General features: G+C 43.5%; 1 protein-coding gene across 9 annotated transcripts; it reads left to right on the top strand.

Moving 5' to 3' along the window:
* The first annotated feature begins 4257 nt into the window (after window positions 1-4257).
* On the top strand, window positions 4258-18338 carry BTBD18 (BTB domain containing 18). Of its 9 annotated transcripts, none has more exons than XM_077321003.1 (4): window positions 4854-5039; window positions 12259-12325; window positions 12600-12745; window positions 14895-17738. In XM_077321003.1, exons 3-4 carry the CDS (start codon window positions 12631-12633, stop codon window positions 16880-16882), a joined length of 2103 nt encoding a protein of 700 aa, XP_077177118.1. In that variant the 5' UTR covers window positions 4854-5039; window positions 12259-12325; window positions 12600-12630; the 3' UTR covers window positions 16883-17738. The 9 variants fall into 9 exon arrangements, with proteins under 9 accessions (XP_077177119.1, XP_077177118.1, XP_077177116.1 ...); XM_077321009.1 differs by lacking the exon at window positions 12259-12325 and adding an exon at window positions 17746-18338 and having other exon boundaries at window positions 4855-5039; window positions 14895-16745; XM_077321005.1 differs by lacking the exon at window positions 12259-12325 and adding an exon at window positions 17746-18338 and having other exon boundaries at window positions 4855-5039; window positions 14895-16796.
* Window positions 18339-18341: the final 3 nt, after the last annotated feature.

The following is an 18341-nucleotide window of genomic DNA, read 5'->3' as shown; positions in this document are numbered from 1 at the left end:
AAGTTATGGGCTGATATGATTATGCCCTGTGTTCTCTTATTCAGGACTTCTACTTCTCTTATTCAGGACTCCTGACATAATTAATGCATCATGTAATTACATGTAATATTTTTACATATGAAAATAAGAATCCTTGTTTTGTAAATATTGTTTGCTTTGTGAGAAGAGTATTTGCATGTTTGCTTGGGGTTTTTTTGCCAACAAGTCACAGCTGACTCATGGTGACCCTGTGGGGTTTTCAAGGAAAGAGGCTTTCGGAGGTGGTTTGTCATTACCTGCCTCCACATTTCTTAGTGTTTTTTCTTCCAAATACTGACCAGGGCTGATCTGTTTCCTTCTGAGTATGTCCACTGATCCCAGAGGAAAAAAGAGAACTGAGGAGGATGGCTGCTCTGCCCTGTAGTCACATGACCCGACCAGCGGGGAAAACCTGCGCCTCCACAGGCAGGTGGGCATCCTCTTTTAGAATTTTTAGTTAGGAAAGTTCCGAGCGGCAGGCCTGTATGTTTGCAGTCCCATTATGGGGATGCACACCAAGACAAATTATGAACTGTACAAGTCTAAAACAATGGCATGCATATAAAAATCCTGCCCCTTTTTCCGAAGTATAAAATGCTTGGAACAGTGATTAAATCAGGTAGCAGGCATACTACTTTTGTAATTGGGTGTGTGTGTTCTCAATAAGCCTGATTTTTTTCCCTGTTACTAGATGAACCTTGTTCCTTTTGTATTTATTTATCTAAGAATTTTTTCAGTTTTGCAAGAGTTTTTTCTACATATCAGGCTTATAGCCATACAAGTCCCTTCTGCCTACCTCTGTGCTATCTAAATAAAAGCATTTCTGACTCAACTGTGGGACTGGGAAGTCCCTAAATTAAGTATGGAACTGGATATACATCTTGAGCTATTTACAAGTATTCTTGTATCTTCTGTTTTAATAAAATGGCCTAATCTATCTTAATTGGCAAGTGCAATCCTGTGAACAGTTACATGGGAAAAGCCACAACGAACTTAGAATTTACTTCTGGCAAACATGATTGGACTATGCCTATAAAACAAGTGATGGCAGCAAGACTCAGAAAACTGAGTTCAAATGTTGGTATGAAAACTGTTCAGTCAAGTTCTATTAAGTTAAATGTAACTTAACATGGAACCTCCACGTTCAGAAACAATGTATTTCTGAATAGCATGTGCTTGAGAGCACATACAATGGGGGGTATTTATTTATTTATTTGATTTCTATACCACCCTTCCATATGGTTCAGGGCGGTTTACATACAACATGGGGGATACATGGAACGAATTAATACATAACATAAACAAATATAACTACAACAATCCAACAACGCAATTTCAGTGATCATAAATAATACAACAGGAACAGAACCCAGCCAAGGCCCCCAGAGAGGACAGACTGGTTCAGGCCATGGAGGGATGTCTGAGGGGGGACCCACTGACGGTCTTTCTAAGCTTCAGATGTAATTTTGATAGTCATTGGTGGAAACAGGCAGCTGGACTAGGTGGATAATCCTTGTCTAATACTTCAGGGTGGTTAGTTCTATCCCTCAGAACTAGGTACGATTGTGGGAAATGTATTGTTCCAGGTAACAACCCCCCTGACGGTTATTTATTTTATTTAATAATTTTCCATGCCACCTTACCATTTATTCAGAGTTCCCAAGGCAGTGAACATTAAAACATTTCAGACATGAGAAAGCATCTAAAATAGAAAAATGTATAAATACAAATGTATAACAATCACAAACAGGGAGGAAGACTAATAGGAGAGAATGCCAGACAAAATACGAAAAAAAAACTTTAAACCACTGAAGAAAGATAATGATGGGTGGGGGCATTCAAAAGCTTTCACATCATGACCAAGAAGTCCCTTTCTCAAGACTTAGCCTAGTAGAACGACCTCATTACAATAGAAAAGATGCCTATATGATACGCTCTACCTACATTGTTGAAAAAATTAATAATCTTCAAATTAAGAACAAAGGAGCAATCTCACAGAAAGTTTTCAGGAAAACGGGTGAATCCAATACCCAGGACCCGGTTCTGGTTGCCTAAGATTTTAATTGTATATTATGAAGACGCTTATGAATACAGAAATAAACATTTAGATTTATTTGAGAAAATATACACAACCTGTGGAATTCCTTATTTCAGCTTTGACTATTAGAGGAATAAACGGTTCTATTACGTATACTCCCAAAAGAGCATTACAGTCTGCCACTGCCAACTGGCTAGTGATCCCTGGCCCCAAAGAAGCACATTGTTCCTCAACCAGGGCCAGAGCTTTTCTGTCCTGCTCCCCACCTGGTGGAACAAGTTCCCTGAAGAGATCAGGGCCCTGCCTGAACTTCCACAATTTCACAGGGCCTGAAAGGGAGCTGCTCCACCAGGCATTTGCCTGACACCGACAAAACCAATAACATCCACAGATCCCCTGAGACATCCCCTGTATGGCCTGAACTATTCTGGCCTCTCTGGTGGCCTTATCTAAGTTGCCGATCCTGTTACGTTGTTGTTGATCAAGTCCATTGAAATTGTGTTGATTTAAAACCACTGTTGGATTATTGTTGATGTTACTTTAGACTATGTTATGTGTTTAGGTTGTTCCATGTATCACCCCATGACATTATATGTAAACCGCCCTGAGCCATAAGGGAGGGCGGTATAAAAATCTAATAAATAAATAAAATCAAGTATTGGGTCAATATCACTATTAAAACCTAAAATTGACTAAGACCAGGATCCTTAAAGGATTATTCTCTCATATAAACCTGGTCAACAATCAAGATCTTTGGAGATCTTGTTGCATGCCCTTGTCTTCAGGTTGGTGGGTACCCCAGATAAGGCCTTCTCTGTCACGGCATCTTCACTGTGTAACTTCCCTTACAGTTCTTTTGCTATCCCAGGACTATTAAGCTTTTAGACACATCAGCTGAAATCATTTTTTGTAAATGTAGATGACTTTGCCCTTTACCACTGGTCAGCTATCCCTCTTCTTGATGCACTGACAGTTTTTTCTTCTATGGGGCTTATATCCTTAAAAGCAAGAAAATGTTATACACATGAAGAAAACTAATGTACAATATCAAGGAACATGGGAAAATGCGCATGCCACTTCTTGTACATTCTGCACTGCCAACATTTTCTTTAATGAGTATAGAATAGGCCTGGCCTGGTTGGCCCAAGCTAGCCTAATCTTATCAGATCTCAGAAGTTAAGCAGGGTTGCCTAAATTAGTATCTGACAGGGAGGCCACCGTGAAATAACAGATCACTACACAGTGGAATGCAGTGGCAAAGTACCTCTGAACATTTCTTACCCTGAAAACCCTACAAGGTCACCATTAGTCAGCTGTGACTTGGCAAAAAACAAAAGTGGTAAGTGTAGAACCAGGATGGGAACTGGCTGGGGGACATTGAGCCAGTCACACATTCTCAGTCTAGCCTATTTCATCGGGTTGTTGTAAGGATAAAATAAAGGAGAGGGAAACAATGTAAGCCACTTTGGAACCCAATGTGGAGACTGAAGACAATAACATAAATCAGTGCTAATTTGGCTACCGAAAAATATTCTGAGCTACTGGCCAAGTTTTGTTCTGATCTAGAAACAAAGCATGAACTCTAGGAAGAGCACCGGGATTAAAACTGTCAGCTGCAAAACAACAGAGAAAAATAGTATATGAAACAAATGTTTTTTAATAAAAGAAAAAGCATACCGAAATTCTTTGTAGTCTATTCCTGGGTCTTGTAGGAGATAGCTACTGAGCTATCTGTTGGATAACATTTTTAAATAATTTGTAAAATGACTCTCAGAAAAGGCAACTAATTGAGAAAAGATCAGTGGTTTTTAATGGAGGCAGTCTACAAATGTTGGGAGCATTCAGAACTTGGAAAGAACTGCAGGGAAAATTGAGATTTTAGACTGCTCCTTCTACACACTTGTGATTGCTTTTGACATCATTTCCTACTGAATATAAAGGTCATTTATGCCCTTAATATTCAGCATACAGCACATAATAAATCCTAACATTTTTTTTTACTATATAATTGCATTTCTGGAGTGCTGTTTAAATTCAAAACAAAACAAGAGCATTAGGAATAACGTTGCATACTTGATTGACAATAGTGGATAAAAGGTTATTGCGTAAAGAAACTTCAAAAATCCAGTTCTTGGCACTCAGAGTAACAGGAAGTGAGTTTCTGTGGGGTCTCGGTTTCCCCCTTGTGGCGAAATTTCTACTGCGTGTTGGTTTGAGGTGCGGCTTTTTTTCTTTTTCACGCTGGGGTCCTGCTTCACAGGTAGAAATTCAATAGGCAAAGCGTGATCATACGACTTCATTTACACGATTTGCGCCTTTTCAGCTACTCTCCCTCTCCCATGCGGATATTAAAATAGGAAGAGTCAGTGCCTAACGACCCCGGGGACTTTTCTAACCCCTTGAGAGGCGCTCTCGAAACCACCAGTTGTCAGCTCGACTTCCCCGCCCCTTTCACGGAAGCAGACGCCTCAGGCGCGTGAGGAAATACACCAAGGAGGCGCCGCCGCCACCGCCAGGCATCCTTGAAGGACCTGGAGAACAGCTGCCTCTCGTCTTTTTCTGCCCTTGCTTCCGGCGCCTCTGCTTCTTACTTGCTCACCGAAGGTTTAAGGCAGGTGAGTTTCAAAGGAGCCCATGAAGGGATCCGCCTGCTGCCTGCAATTCCCGCTTCTCCTCGTCTTCCGAAGGGAAAGCACGCCATCGCGGCTCCCGCCAAAAGCCGCCGGCCTCCATTTTTATTTGCCGTCGTGACAGCCAATGGGGAGGCTGTTCCTGAGATCGGCGAAGAGGCGTGGTCGGCGCGTGCGGACGCCCTCTGCTTTGGTTGCTGGCGGCGAGATAAGCGCGCGACGGTGGGTCTCCGTGGTGGGAGCCATGCGCAGTGCCGCGGACAGTTAGTGCCTCTCTGAGAGGGCTCGAGGGAAGTTTTTGTAGCCCAGCGGGGGCAGACCGCCTCGAGCCTCACTGAGCGAATGGAGAACAGGTGGTGGGAAAGAACGAATCGGCCCCTTCTCCTCGGATGGGGTAGTTCCTCCTATTAGGGACACCGACCGGGAGTTAGTGGGACTTGTGCAGTAGGAGTGTGGTGTGGGGGGCTCTAACCCTCAGGTTAACTGCTAAATTCGGACATCTTCATCTTGCCTCTCAGCCTGATATTGAGCATCTGTGGCAGCTAACAAACTCAGTATGCCAATACCTACGACATCTAGTCTAGGGTTTATAATATAAAATTAATTACTGTTGGCCTGGGGACAAAACAGTATGCAAATGTAAGCTGTTGCCCTCGCAAGGATCTGATTCTAGAATTTCTTAGATATTGTTTTCCTTCTGATCTGGTAGTCCTTGGGGGAGAATTTAAGTTCAGTGCTTGGGCTGCTGTTTCTATTCTGGCATAGTTATGCAAACCTATAGTCTGCTAAGTAGCTGTTAAAAGTGTGGAACATTTATCTAGAGTAGGGCTTATAACTGAAAATGACAATATAGTTGGGCTGTTCCTTTGAACACATTTTAGCAACTTTGTTCTAATATTACTGTCCTTTTGATGCATACTTATGGGAATTCTGTCTCATGCTGGAAGCTAGGGTCGCTTTCTGCATTAATACAGAATAAAAGGGAGTGAATTTATGTTTCTGCAGTGAGGATCCCAGGTGGAGGCATTGAAACAGAGTGCTTTGTTATTTTAGCTAGTAGCACAACTGATTGTGTGATTTTAGTTGATACCCAGATACCTTGGAAGTAAAATCACTAGCCACTGACTTGATCTTTTCTTTTCAGATGGTATTTGCATATTCTCAGTCCTGGTTTTATTCCATTTGTAAAATCTACTTTCCCCTTGTCAGCTTTCTTCATAATCCAGCTTTCACAACCCTACATAGTAATGGGGAATACTGTGGCATGAATTAACTCAATCTCCATCACCAGCAACACATCCCTACACTTAAGAATCTTTTCTAGCTCTTTTGTGGCTGCCCTTCCCAGCCTCAGTTTCCTTTGGATTTTTTAGTTGCAGTCTCTTTTTGATGACAGACCTAAAGAAAAGAAAATCTTGAATAATTTCAATTTTTCCATCTTCAACCTTAAATTGTATAATTCCCCAGTAGTAGTTACTTTTGTCTTTTTAATGTTCAGCTGTCATCCTGTTTTGGCACTTTTCCCTTTAACCTTCACCTGTAATAATTTCAGGTCTTCACTATATTCTGCCAGTAATGTGATATTAACTGCATATTTCAAATTGTTACTATTCCTTCCACCAGTTAAATCTAAATCCAATCCAACTTCCCTTGTGGTATGTTCTATGTATTCAAATGGTCACTATAAACAATTTGACATTGCTACATACTCACAATCTCAGCGTGGGTAACTTAGAATCATAGAGTTGGAAGGGACTTTCAGGGTCATCTAGTCCAAACCCCACAATGCAGGAACTCACAACTACCTGCTCGCTCACTCACAATCTGCCTAAGTTCGTACAATCAGCATTGCTGTCAGATAACTAGCCTCTGTTTTAAAACTTCCAAATAAGCAGAACGCACCACCTCCCGAAGAAGCCTGTTCCACTGAGGAACTGCTGTAACTGTCAGGAACTTCTTCCGGATGTTTAGCCGAAAATTCTTTTGAATTAATTTTAACCCAACCTTGGGGCAACAGAAAACAACTCTCTTCCATCTTCTATATGACAGCCTTTCAAGTATTTGAAGATGGTTATCATATCACCTCTTTAGTAATCTTTTCTCCAGGCTAAACAGACCAGACTCCCTCAGCCTTTCCTCATATGACTTGGTCTCCAAACCCTTCACCATCTTTGTAGTCCTCCCCTGGATACGCTCCAGTTTCTCTACATCTTTCTTCAGTTGTGGTGCCCAAAACTGAATACAGTTCTTCAAGTGAGGTCTAACTAGAGCAGAATAAAGTAACATCATTTCACGTGATCTGGACACTATACTTCTTTTAATACAGCTCAAAATTCCATTTGCCTTTTACTTCTGACTTGCGTTCAGTGTATGATCTACTAAGACCCTCGGATCCTTTTCACACATACTACTGTTTATTCTGGCATCATACTTAGTCTTGTGAAACATTGAAGAAGAATAAACTTATTGTATAAGTTGCATTTTTGCCCTCCTAGAATAGTTGACCTGCATATAGACCATAATGAGAAATTCTGTAGCTTTCTCAAAGTGAGAATGCTGTGTTTGAAAAAAATGCTTTTGGCAAAACTGAAACGGCGGCATGAAGAACACAGAGGAGGAAGAAGTGAAGCAAACCGCTTACGCACAGGATGGAATGCAACGGCGGCAAAACCCAGAGTATCCGATTATGCACGTGGCTACTCCGGAGCCGCTTCTGGTTGTGCCCTGGTCCTGGGAAGCTCCACTTTCTTCCGCATCTCGCGAACACAGCTTTTTCGGCGGCATACGTTGACTCTGTGCCCAGTTGCCGCCTGCAGCGTGCATAATTGGTGATTTTAGCCGCCGCCATTCCACCCCGAATGTGGACCTTCCACTTCATACATAATGGGCCTCTGAGAAGACTGGTAGCTTCTCTGAAACCTGGCAGTACCCTTATTTCCTTGAAAAAAAGTTTATTCCAGCAATATAAATGGGGCTTTAAATCTAAGTGTTACTAAACTATTAGCAATTGCTGGCAGTGCTAGGTATGCATCTTGTAGCAGTAAAGTAGTACTAACAATGCAAGAGTAAAAGACAAATCATTCAGGATTTCTTCTTGTCTTGTGGCTCTTAAATGCTAATGAATTCTACCAGAAGAAGAGTTGGCAATTTGATACAAGATTTCTGGGAGATTTGAAATTTTCCCATTGTTCTGGAATGTTTCTTGTCCCGTCATGATGTTTCCCTGTCCATGTAATATCAAAGGGCTGGAATTGGAAGTACTTTGCTTAATAGGATCTTGTATGTCAACTCTGAAAGGCCAATCATATTAATGACCAGGGTTGTTACATAACACAGCCTTCTTTGCTGATATTACCATGTCCCCTTTTTTTCTTTCTATGTGCCTTTAACACAGTGGTTCTCAACCTTCCTAATGCCACGACCCTTTAATACAGTTCTTCATGTTGTGGTGACCCCCAACCATAAAATTAAGCAAGTGTTCTTTCACAGAAATTAAACTGAAACTGACCAATGGCATGAAGATCAACTGTTCATGATTGTATATAAATTGTTTCCCCCCCCCCCCGGGGTTTCTCAGTTCAGTTCTGCCTCTTGTCCCACCATGCCGATCTCGCTCTTCAGATAGATGAACGCTCAATCTCTATCTACCATGCAAGGCTGTTGTGTGGATGGCGCCCCCCCTGGCCAAGCTGCTTGCCCTGCTGCAACACCTGTGAATGGGTCATTCGACCCCCAAAGTGGTCCCAAACCCTAGGTTGAGAACCACTGCTTTAAAAATGGGCAGAAATCCAGAAATTTAATTGGGGAAGCTTTTCAATAAAACAACTGGTAAGAAAAACTTCTGTTTAATTTCTGACAGTATCTGACAGTTGGTAAAGAAAAAAGGTGGCAAAACCTATTAGCTACTTTTCATTTCATAAGATATCAAAAGTGGGAGTTGTTCTCTGTAGCATGTGATCAGTTTACCTGTGCAGGTTGTTAAATGACAACTGCATTAGTAATAGAACTACCAGCACAGTTCAGTAATAGTTCTGTTTTTATAAAATGTGTTAATGTCATATTTATATTTTAAAAAATGTAGAGGTTGGTAGCAGACTTGTAATGAGAAAACTGTCTAAAATCTTGAGAAATGCTTGTCTGTATAAATTGAATGTTTTGTTTCCTGTTGGCTGATCCCATTGAATTCTTCAGAGTATTTTCAGTCAATAGTACCCTCTAGTGATGGTGGCAGAAATTGGAAGTGGATTTTTAAAAAACACACTCAACAAACAGCCTAAGTAACATGGGAGTTTGAGTTGCAGGTTTTGTGCAATAGTCACTGTGCCATCTGTGTTAATCTTGTGTGTGTTTATGCATGCATGTACCAGCTCCTTTTTTCCAGGTGCAGGTGAGGGACATGCTGATACAATATGTATATTTAACTCTTGCAAACCCTTCCACCTAGAAGTTGCTGTTATCACATCTCCTACATAGATCTTAGCTTTGTATGATTGCAGAATACCAAAAATAAAAGATCTCAACTATACCATTAAAAGGGAAGAGAACTTTCAAGCAGGATAGATGATAGCCAAGAACCTACAGAAATATAACCAGGGATTGTTAAGCAAAATGATTTCTGACATACCTGTCTTGGTATCCAGAGTATGTGAACAAATTTTCCCATTGATGCATGACTGTTTTCTCACAGTATCTCAATTCCTATTGGGATGCCAGTCCAGGGTACTGAATTAAAAACAGTATTTTTAAACGCAAGATGAGTAAAGTAGTGATAAGTATGTAGTTGTTAGTATATATGTAATGGAAGACTCATATTTGACCTGTTCTCCAGCAGCTGCATTGGCTGCTTGTTATAGTCAGATCAAGTTCAAGGTTCTGACCTTCAAGGCCATATCAAGAGTGTAGTGGTGAAGAGCGGAAGCTTCTAATCTGGTCAGCTGGGTTTGATTCTATGTTCCCCTACATGGAGCCAGTTGGGTGACCTTGGGCTCATCACAGCACTGGTAAAGGTGTTCTGACTGAGCAGTAATATCAGGGCTTTTTCAGCCTCACCTACCTCACAGGGTGTCTTTTGTAGAGAGAGGAAAGGCAAGTGTAAGCCACTTTGAGACTATAAAAACCAACTCTTCTTCCCTGCATATCTGAGGGACTGCCTTTCCCAATATGTCCTCAGAAGAGCACTCAGATCATCAAGTACCAATATGCTGTCGGTCCTTGGCCCAAAAGAAGTGCATCTGGCCTCAACCAGGGCTTTTTCAGCCCTGGCCTCATCCTGGAGTTCCAAACCCAGGGCCTGCAAAACAGCACTGTTTCGCCAGGCGTATGGTTGAGCAAACAAACAGTGGGTCTCCTCCTCCCTCTCGGAGCATAGCCCCCCAGAATGCACTTGTATCATTTGCCCAGTGATACGAAGGCTAAGAACAAGGCCAAGAGGGAGAATTCTCTCTTTCAAGTGACATTACAGCTGTCTGATGCTTGGAATGGAAAGTCTCTGGCAGCCGCAGGAAACTGCTAAAACACCAGATTAAGAGCAGCTTCTGTGGTGCCACTCATTTATTATCTTCCTTTAAAATTGATCAGGTTTGTTTTTATTTACTTGACTAGCTTCAAAGCCCGTTCCTAAGAACGGGACTTGGAAGGGTCCCCTCCCCTGGCCCCCAGCCAGTCAGTTTAAGGTGGCAAGGTGGCTTTGGCCATATCCGGATCAAATGGAGTGGGTGGGGGCTGGCCAGCTCGTTAGCAGGCCGGGGACAGAGCTCCTTAACAGGCAGTCAGCAGGCTGGGAGGCCCTCGTTAGCAGGCCTTCCACCACAACCCTTTGCCCAGAGCCCTTTCCCCTTTCCTGCTGCTGGCTCCAGGCAGTGTGGCACATCTGAGAACAAAGAGTAGAGTCCAGGGATGGAGCTGGAGCTTTGCTGGCTGCATCCTGATTGGCCCTATTCCAACTTGGACAGCCAGACACGTTCCACAAATATATAGAGGATAAGGATTGTCTTGGGGTACCAAACTTTGTCTCTTTTATTAGAAATCTCCAAATTGCTATTTGAAATACTGTTTATACATATGCTGTACTTTTTCTGGAACTTAAAGTATGTTTTCTTTCCTTCATTTAAATAGACTTTTTGATGATATGCCAACCTTTTAATGAACACTAACGTTAAATTTAATCTGGTGGGGTAGCTTGGTTGTTCTGTTGACTATGTGCTTGTTCCAGTTTGAATATATTCCCCAAGCCTGATGAGTGGCATTTGGTCTTTCACAAATGTAGAAATCATTCAAAATATGTAATTTTAAAAAATGGCCTCTGAACCTTGCAAGATTCACAGAAAGGCCTGTTTACAATTCAAATAGTTTTGATTACTTTCCCTTTAAGTGATACATTATAGTCACCGTGTGCTCTCCTATAGAATGCTGTGAAGTAATAGGCCTCTGATATAAACAATTTCTGTTATGTTCTGTATTGTTATAACTCTTTGAAGGGAACTGGGACATCTGAATAGAGTGGTTCTCACCCTGGGGGTTAGGACCCCTTTGGGGGTCAAATGACCCATTCACATGGATTGTGGCAGGGCAAGCAGCTTGACGGGGGCAGGTGCCACCACTGTTGCTGCTCCTCCTGCAGGTGTCCCCACACTCAGCTGCCAGCCGCTCCAGCAGCGCCTCCAGCATGGCACAATCTCCCGCCGGGCGCTCCAGGTGGCGGTGCAGCTCAGCGTTCATCTGTCTGGAGCAGCGGAAAAGAGCGAGATCGGCATAGTGGGACAAGAGGCAGAATTGAACTGAGAAACTCTGGAGAAAAAACAATTTACATACAGTCATGAACAATGGATCTTCATGCCATTGGTTGGGTTCGGTTTAATATCTGTGATAGAACACTTGCATAATTTTATAGTTGGGGGAGTCACCACAACATGAGGAACTGTATTAAAGTGTCACAGCATTAAGGAGGTTGAGAACCACTGGAATATAAGAAGAGTTGGTTCTCATATGCTGCTTTTCTCTACCCGAAGGAGTCTCAAAGCAGCTTGCGGTTGCCTTGTGCTATGTAGATAGTTTTGGTTTTACAACTTGAATAGTTCCTTTTTGACTACCTATTTTGATTCTATAGCTTAGCGATCCCCAACCTGTGGGCCGCGGGCCACATGTGGTCCGTCGACTAATTGGAGGTGGGCCGCGAAGGACGCCTTCTCTCCCCCCGCCAGCCCTTTACAACACACTTCGGGTGTCATTGTCTCCCATCACTCCCAGATGGGATTATCTCGTTGCAGAGAAACAAGCTCAGGGTTCCCATTGATTTGTCATTGTCATGAGTTAAAATTTCCATGAAAATAAAATGTTCCTTATGTTCATTGTTGTGGCGTGTCTGTATCTTATTTTGAAGGGATGTTTAAACATTACCATAGCGATCAGAGAGCGTTAGGGCAGTGGTTGAGAGTAGAGGAGTAAACTACCCCCCCACACACACCGGGCCTCAGTAAAATTGTCAAGCGTTGAGTGGTCCCTGGTGATAAAAAGGTTGGGGACTACTGCTATAGCTGACTAATTTTTATACAGTTCTGGATTGGTTGTATTTAGAGGCAAGATTCCTGTGCCCTGACTGATATCAACTACTTGAATACTGGAGATCTGATATCTCTGTGTGGTAAGGAAATATTATTTCTCGATTCAGCCAAAACATACAAGTACTGCTGGCAAATCATGAGTGCTTATACTTACTCACTGACGTAAAACTAAAATAACACTCTAGGATCATTGACATTGTGGAGGAATATAGTAGGTGGAGTGAAGAAGGTATTTTGGCAGTTAGATGAAACCTTGCATGGATCTTTCTGTTTGCTGGAGTTAGTATGAGTAAAGCTGTGAAGAGCTCTGCTTGTAGAGGATAGTAATTAAATTCCAAACTCTTGTTTTTATAGAAATCTGGCACCTAACGAAGGTTCCTCTGCCATGGGCTCTCCCAAGATTCTGTATCGAAATTCTCGCCTGCTTCGTATGGTGTTCCTGCAGCTCCATCGCCAGCAGAGAGCTGACTTATTTTGTGATGTTGTCCTTCAAGCAGAAGGTAACTGTCTTTCAACTTACAAGAAATAGGGAAAGGGTTCTTTGATGGGAAAAAGTCCACACCTAGGTACACAATCTCTCTGCTGGGTCTGTTAATTCTAAGTCCTAAGTTGTGTGAACGGCTCACAGCTAAAATTTTGATACTGGCTCTTAAAGATGTCAAGTGTTGTTCTATTCCCAATTTGTAGCTTGACTGCATAAGTTCCAAAGATATCCCTAATTTGTGTTGTTAAAATTGTAGTTTTCTATAGGAAGTGATGTGTATCCCTTGGCTGTGGCTTAGTCCCAAATTGATTTCAGTGCCATGGTTTAGCCTTGACACATTTGAAGTATTAAAATTGCCTCAGAGCATATTCAGAGTACTTTTTTCTCATTAATGAATATACGTATAGCCTGTACCCAATCCTCTGATATTAGTGAGAAGCAAAGGGTATAATTTTCATGCTAGCATGAGATGTTACGTCTTATTTTTTACATTATGCTCTCCATAAGGCTTAAGTGTCTCAAGTTTTGATAGCTCAAATTAGCCCAATCTCATCAGATCTCAGAAGTAAAGCAGAGTATAACCCTGCTATACTAGTTCCCCTTAAGAGAGAGAGAGAAAATGTTTTGAACTCTCCTGTTGAAGTTAATAGGAAGTTTATTGTATTTAACCATCCTAAACAGTGTGTCATGTTTGTTAACAGCAGTGTTCCCTCAGAACTTTATGAGGGGAATGGGTATAGGGGAAGGTGGAATGAGTTAAACTAGGGGTTCCCAAAGGGGGAGGTATGCCCCCCGGGGGGTGATGGAAGGATCCGGGGGACGGGGGAACAGTCTGATTCTTCCTGCTGCAGCTGCATTTTCCTAGCAAGAGACATTCCAAGGTGGCTTGCCATTGCCTGTCTCTGGGTAGTAGTGACCCTGGACTTCCTTGGTGGTCTCCCATCCCAGAGCTGACCAGGGGCAACCCTGCTTAGCTTCCTGAAGTAAATGACAGCTTCAGAAGGTAGGCTGGATGGGATCATATTCCTGCTGAGGTCCTTGGTCTTTCCCTGGCTCCAATCCAGATCTCCAGGAATTTCTTAACTCGGGGTTGGCAACCCTTCCCCAAAAGTCTCCATTTCTGGGAGACTGGAAAAGCCTGCTCCTGCTTGATCCGGCCAGAGGATTTTCCATTGCTTGCTTCTCTCTCTCTCTTTCTCCATCTGTCCTTCTCCCCAGTGAGGACCGAAAGTGGCTGTTACAAATGACTTTACAGAGAACTTGTATATTTTTTCCAGACTAAAATATGCACAGCAACCAAAAAGAACATGTAGGCAATATAGTGTGTTTTGAATTTGCAGTAGGCCTAACACCAGGAAAGAGATGTTCATGTGTGTGTCCGGGGGGGGGGGGGGCACTAGGGATGTAGCCTGGGAAGCCAAGTGGGTGTTAGCCTGAACGTTTGGGAACAACTGATTAAACGAACTTTTTTAGTATAACACATGCAGGAGTTATGGGAACAAATCTGAGCTCAAACTAAACTGCCTGGAATTATGTTTATCTATCTGTATGGAACGCTAGAGGGCGTGACCCCAAGGGTCAGACATGACTCGGTGCTTGCACAGGGGATACCTTTACCTTTTATCTGTATGGAAAAGAGCCTCTTGTGGTGCAGAGTGTTAAGGCAGCGATATGCTGTCTGAAGCTGTCTGCCCATGAGGCTGGGAGTTCAATCCCAGCAGCCAGCTCAAGGTCGACTCAGCCTTCCATCCTTCCGAGGTCGGTAAAATGAGTACCCAGTTTGCTAGGGGGTAAATGGTAATGACTGGGGAAGGCACTGGCAAACCACCCCGTATTGAGTCTGCCATGAAAACGCTGGAGGGAGTCACCCCAAGGGTCGGACATGACCCGGTGCTTGCACAGGGGATACCTTTACCTTTTACCTATCTGTATGGAAGATTAAATGGTACAGCTCTACGTATGAACAGGAAGGAATTACTTGCTTCTTGGGGGCAAGAAGTGCCTGAAAAAAGTGCTTGAGAAGTCCCAGAGTAATAGTTTGTAGGGGGATGGAGCACCTGAACAGGTCCTGGGGAACACCCTTTTGTCAAGAGGAGTTTGGAGGTAGCAGTACATCTGGGGTTATTTGCTAACACAGTAGCTGCTAATGATGATGTTATTTACAGGAGAGGCTGTTCCTGCACACTGTTGTATCCTGTCTGCCTGCAGCCCCTTCTTCACAGAGCGTTTGGAGCGTGAGATGCCTCCCAAGGGCCATAAGGTTGTGCTAGAGCTCCGGGGACTGAAGATCGGGCCATTGCGTAAGCTAGTGGATTTCCTCTACACCTCTGAGATGGAAGTGTCCCGAGAAGAAGCCCAGGATGTTCTTGCAGCTGCCCGGCAGCTCCAGGTGTCAGAACTAGAATCTCTGCAGCTGGAGGGAGGAAAGCTAGTAAAAAAGGGACTGGGACGGCGTTTGAACCGAGAATGCCTACAGTTGTCCAGTCCTGTATCCATTCGAGAGGGAAGTCTGATGCACTCTCCCCCATCCTCGGATGTTTGCTGCCTGACATCCCACCTACTTGCAAGAAAGCAGCAGGCAGCCGTGCATCTTCCAGGCACCAATGGAGTAGGGAATAGCCAGAAAGAGACTGACAAGGAAAAACCAGCAATTAAGAGTGAAGAGACAATTAAGATTAAAGATACATCAGCTATGGCGGAGTTCCTAACAGCCAAAGTGAAAAAACGTCTTGCAGGCACAGTGAAGAATATGATGGGCAGTGAGGAAACTGGCCATCTGCCCCTGGAGCAGGGCAGGCCCAGAGTTAAGCAAGCTGAGGATGGCTTGCAAGAGTCAAAAAAGATCAAGTTGAGCCGTCCAAAACTCTCCTCTCCCTTACCTGTGCCAAGCACCACCAAGGACCATGATGTCATTGTTTCCAGCAAAATCTCAAAATCCATTAGGCGTCTCTGGCGTAAGAAAAGTCCTCCTATGAAGGATCACGCCAAAGGAGCAGAAGTGCCCAGCCATTTGTATGGCTTCTTGAGTCCCTCAGTGCTTCTAAAGCCTACTAAAGGTAGAAAACGCAGCTCCAGTGAGCCAGCTCTAAGTGTAAACCCTCCCCAAGAGGCTGGCCAGGTTGGCCGAGTGAAGCTTAGGAAGGTTATCAATGGCAGCTGCTGGGAGGTGGTTCAAGAGCCATCTGCTGCACTGTCCATGAGAGCTGCAGACTCTGTGTGCGCTTTGAAAGAGGAGAGCTCCCCACCTCAACGCAGATATACAGAGCAAGAAGTAGCAGCCCCACTTCAGCAACTTAGCTCTACTGAACTCCTGCCTGTGAAAGCAGAGAGTTCCTCTTTCACGGAGAAGACTCTGGTAGGAGAGTCTGGGAGTCCTGTGCCCTTGGTTGATGGGGAATCCTACCAGCTGCTCATGCTTGATGAATTAGTTGAGGGTAAACGATATGACAGCCTGGCATCTGCTGGGGAGTTGGAACACATGCTGGATTTGCTTCTGGCAGATGATGAATCTGTTGGGGAGTCCCAGGACCCCACTGTTCCAGAGGGGGTGTCCACCTCAGGCCTGGCACCAAAAGCAAGTAACATTCCACTTGAAAATGCTGGGGCTGAGGATAAACTCTTGTGTTCTGCAGAAGTATCGGTTTGTCCACAGTGGATCAAAGATGAACAGAGTTCCCTCCAAGGAGAGGAGGGGTGTGCTGCCTCCAAGATTAGTGAAGGAACTCCTGGTTTGACAAATGGAGTTCCCTTTCTGGATCCTGTTCATAGTTGTCTTTCCCTTGCAACACTTCCATCCAGTCATGATTGCATTTCCTTATGCAGCCTTACCTCTACCCAGCAGGAAAATCTGACAACTCATCACCAGTTGGGTGTGTTAGAGAATGGGGCTACAAGACTTACTGCCCCCTTGTCCAGTCACAAGAACCAGGGACTTCCATCCTATGGAGAGGCTACCTCAGGGGCAGAAACAAAGCCACAAGCATTGCTAAAGAGCCCCTTGCAGCATCACTTGGACTGTAAGCTGCCTCTCCAGTTAGTCCTCTTAGAAGAGGATGAAATAGATGTTGGTGAGGTAGAGTTCTTCCTTAATAATGAGAGTGTCTGGCCAGATTCCTCTCCCATGTCTGAAAATGAGGTGGATGTTGTGAATTAGTGAATGCAGGCCTGGGGACAAGTAGTTGCTTTGGGTCTGCAGTAACATGTGGTGGCTCTCAGCATTAACACCTAAGTTCTGGGGCAAGTTCTAATTCGCATGCAATTTAAAACAATGTATTTAGGTACTGGCTTAGATTCTATCTAGCACATGTGCTAGAGAGAACTTCCTCTGAAATGTGGAGGGTAGGAGGTGGTCAGGAATAACACTATCCCTAAGCCCTCTTTATCTGTGAAACAGTCCAGCAGGTGGCATCTGTCAAGGAAGGTGATAAATTGGAGGAAAGGGTGAGATAGCAGCCACACTTGGATTTCTTGTGTCCATTAGTGGGTTACATTACCACAGCAGTTGTGACTATGCTATTTCCCTTTTCTTGCCCCAAAGGCTCCTGCTTGGAGACCACCCTGGCATCTAAGGCTGTCCTCTGATACCTTTCTCCCAATAGTGACTGCTGCTTTGTTCGTGTAGCAAATTGAGACAATTTCAAGGAGGGAGTTACTCATCTAGAAATGTTAAGCCCCCCCCCCCGGTGTTTTTTTCCCCCCAACAGCAGTACTTACTCTCTAAAGTAGCCAGTAGCAGTAGTATAGATTGGTTTGTGTTTTTAGGTGTCTCCTATTCCATCATGCCTAGTCATGATGGTCTACCATAACCAAAACTCCTTTGTTTTCCAGTACTGCAATCAGAATTATTTACTGTCAACCACATGAGTATTGGACAGCTGTCTTATTTTAATTATAGGCTGATTCAGTAAGCTAGTAAACTTTCTGCTGGTATTCCGTTTTGTCTAGAGGAGGCACACCAGAGGCTGAGTGTGAAATTCCTTTTTTTTTCCATTGAAACCATCTCCCTTGTGTTTGCAGCTTCTTCAGAGAGGTGTACTCAAGTGCAGTGACCCATCTCCATGATCCTGTACCAAATGCTAAAGCTGTCAATGTATGGATCTAAGAACATTCTGAAGAGCACATGGCACAAAGAATGGAATAAATGTTGAGTTGTAATTTGTTCAAAATAAAATGGATAGTGCTCTCTCTTTTACAGTTTCTAAATTTCAGTTTTAGAGCCAAATCTACATGACAGGTGATAGTGATCAGGCCTTAAGTAATTTAACTGTAAAAATCCCCACCACTACCATTTCTCCACTGAAAATTATCCCCAGGACTGGAATAAAATGGCTTCTCCACTAGAACTCTGGCCAGGTGCTCTCAGAGAAGAAGAGGTAAGCCCCAATATCTTTTACAGACACCCTGCTTTTTCTGGATAATTGTATTTCAGTGATTGAAAATTGTGTTTCAGTGATCAAAGTCCAGACAGCAGGAAAGGCCTGTTGATAGGAAAGACAAGGCCTGCTTGACTGATCCCGTAAGTTGTATGTTTGGCCATGATGCAGAAATCTCACAAGCCTGGCCCAACACTCCTCTTGCTGACCCAAAACTTTGTGCCACTGAATAGAATTAAA

Source organism: Paroedura picta, chromosome 2, assembly GCF_049243985.1.
Source record: "Paroedura picta isolate Pp20150507F chromosome 2, Ppicta_v3.0, whole genome shotgun sequence".
NCBI classification, from domain to species: Eukaryota; Metazoa; Chordata; class Lepidosauria; order Squamata; family Gekkonidae; genus Paroedura; species Paroedura picta.
Note: the sequence above shows the minus strand (reverse complement) of the source record. Positions and strands in the feature narration are given on the sequence as shown.

Excerpts from the sequence above, each read along its gene's own strand:
- BTBD18 (XM_077320999.1), top strand. Across the intron at positions 12,746-14,894 it reads TGTTGTCCTTCAAGCAGAAG|GAGAGGCTGTTCCTGCACAC; the intron begins GTAACTGTCTTT and ends TGTTATTTACAG.